We start from the raw sequence: 2,634 nt of genomic DNA, 5'->3' as shown, positions 1-2,634 counted from the left end.
AAAAAATCGCTGATCGCCGCCAATAGTAGTAAAAAAAAAAAAATTAATAAAAATGCAATAAAACTATCCCCTATTTTTTAAACGCTATAAATTTTGCGCAAACCAATCGATAAACGCTTATTGCGATTTGTTTTACCAAAAATAGGTAGAAGAATACGTATCGGCCTAAACTGAGGAAAAAAACTGTTATATATGTTTTTGGGGGATATTTATTATAGAAAAAAGTAAAAAATATTGCATTTTTTTCAAAATTGTCGCTCTATTTTTGTTTATAGCGCAAAAAATAAAAACCGCAGAGGTGATCAAATACCACCAAAAGAAAGCTCTATTTGTGGGGAAAAAAGGACGCCAATTTTGTTTGGGAGCCACGTCGCACGACCACGCAATTGTCTGTTAAAGCGACGCAGTGCCGAATCGCAAAACCTGGCCTGGGCATTTAGCTGCAAAATGGTCCGGGGCTTAAGTGGTTAACATGGTATCTTATAATGCAGATCTGAAAATTGCAAAACGCACTAAACATGTATAGATGAGAACCAGGCCTTAGTGACAGGTTTCCTTTAAATCTCATAGCAAACCAGTAAACTCAAGCCTATCCGCCTCTATTCTATCCGCCTATCCCCTCCCACAGCCTGAATCAGCCATTCCCGCCAATGCCTGTCGCGCAGGCCTTGGTCACGCGCCGCACTGTCCAGCAGGCTCCGCCCACATCTGATATAGCGGATTGCCCGGGGAGAATTTGGCGCCAGAAGGCGGGTCACGTGGTTGGGAGTTGTTTGTGGTGCGCAGTGAGCTCCGAGCGGGAGGGACGAAGCGGCCGCCATGCTGAAGAGGCTAACGGTGGATCAGATCGCCGATTGGTTTACCATCGGGAAAGACGTGTCCGATGTCAAGCTGCTGGGCACCTGGACAGGGCCTAGCCTTGCTCCGGCGCCCGAGGAGGAGGATGAGAGGAGCCGGAGGAGGCGCAAGGGGTAGGTGCGGCCTAGGAGGAGGAGGTGGTGCGGGGCCCACGTACATGAGGAGAGCTGTCAGTACCCGGGGATGGCGGAGTTCTCCTACAGCTTCCTACATTCACCTCTCTATGTTCTCCTCCATATAGTGTGTTTTTCTGTAGTAGGAGCCAACATTGGTGTCCTAGGGGCTGGACTGTGTGTCATAGTCAGAGGGGAACCCATAGACCTCACTCACAACTCCATTGGTTAAAATAGTTCTTGTACCGCTCAGAGGTACACAAGTCTGTAACCCTTTCACTGACGGAGCTGTTTTGCATTCTTTGTACTTGTGTTTAAAGTGGAGGTTCACACCAAAAACTTAATTTTTAACATTAGATTGAGGCTCCTTTTTTGTAAAGGGGAATCGGTGTTATTTTTAAAATCGAAGCAGTACTTACCGTTTTAGAGAGATCTTCCTCCGCCGCTTCCGGGTATGGCTGCGGGTCTGTGCATTCCTATTTGATTGACAGGCTTCCGACCGTCGCATACAGCGCGTCATGAGTTTCTGAAATTAGCCGAACGTCGTTGCGCAGGCGCCGTATAGAGCCGCACCGACGTTTGACTTCTTTCGGCAACTCGTGACACGATGTATGCGACCGTCTGAAGCCTGTCAATCAAATAGGAACGCCCGCTCCCCGAAGACCATACCCGAAGCGGAGAAGATCGCTCTCTAAAACGGTAATACAGCTTCGATTTTAAAAAAACACCCGATTCCCCTAGACAAAATGAGCCTCAATCTAATGTAAAAAATTGTTTTTCGGGTGAACTCCCGCTTTAATAAAGGGGCGTTCCAAGCAAAAAATAAATAAAAGCCAGCAGTTACACATACTACAGCTGCTGGCTTTTAATTAATGGAGACTTGCCCGTCCTGGTTTCCCTTGATTGCGGGTAAGGGAACCCAGCCGTGAAGCCTTTTGGCTTCACGCTTGGAATCCTGCAGCGCATGCGCAAGGTCCTGCTCCTCTCTCCTATTAGCCCGTGGCCAGGGGAGGAGGGAGCCCCGCAGTGGACGTCGCGGCTGGACTCCCGTAAGTGGCAAAGGATACCTGTCTTTAACAGGTATCCTATTGCAGCACCCCCCCCCAAAAAAAAGGTGCCAATTGTGGAACTGGAGTGGGGGGAGGAATCCAATAAGCGGAAGTTCCACTTTCGGATGGAGCTCCGCTTTCACCACTTCAGCTGCAGAAGATTCACGACAGGGTCATTTTTTTTGCGATACAGCACTGCGTTGCCTTACCTGACAATTGCGCGGTCGTTCGATGCTGTACCCAAATAAAATGTTTTTTATATATATATATATATATATATATATATATATATATATTTTTTTTTTTTTAGGGCTGCAACTAAAGATTATTTTCATAATCGATTAGTTGGCCGATTATTGTTTCGATTATTCGGATATTAGCCTTGTAAAAATTTTTTTTTTTTTTTTTTGGGCCAATTGGTTGTTGGGCAGATTACAAAACACAAATTGCAGCAAAATCACATTACATGCTTTTCTGCAGCTTCTCCATTGAAGTATATTGAACCAAAAAAAAAAATAGCACCGTTTTGCGTTAAGTCCTCGCCCTTTCCAAATACGCAGCAGCCGAAAAAAAAAATCATGGATGTGAACGTGTCCCATAGGAAAACATGTAAA

At 45.6% G+C, this 2,634-nt stretch overlaps 1 protein-coding gene across 1 annotated transcript in view; it reads left to right on the top strand.

The window, feature by feature from the left end:
* Positions 1 to 730: 730 nt before the first annotated feature.
* Positions 731 to 2,634, top strand: part of TDRD9 (tudor domain containing 9) — a 195,750-nt gene continuing 193,846 nt past the window's right edge. Inside the window, exon 1 of the mRNA XM_040333083.1 lies at positions 731 to 971. Within this exon, the coding sequence (XP_040189017.1) occupies positions 820 to 971 (152 nt within the window). The 5' untranslated portion in view covers positions 731 to 819. The remainder of the gene's footprint in view (positions 972 to 2,634) is intronic.

The sequence above is a fragment of the Rana temporaria genome, chromosome 13 (genome assembly GCF_905171775.1).
Source record: "Rana temporaria chromosome 13, aRanTem1.1, whole genome shotgun sequence".
NCBI classification, from domain to species: domain Eukaryota; kingdom Metazoa; phylum Chordata; class Amphibia; order Anura; family Ranidae; genus Rana; species Rana temporaria.
The sequence above is the reverse complement of the archived record's forward strand: the minus strand, read 5'-3'. Positions and strand labels throughout refer to the sequence as shown.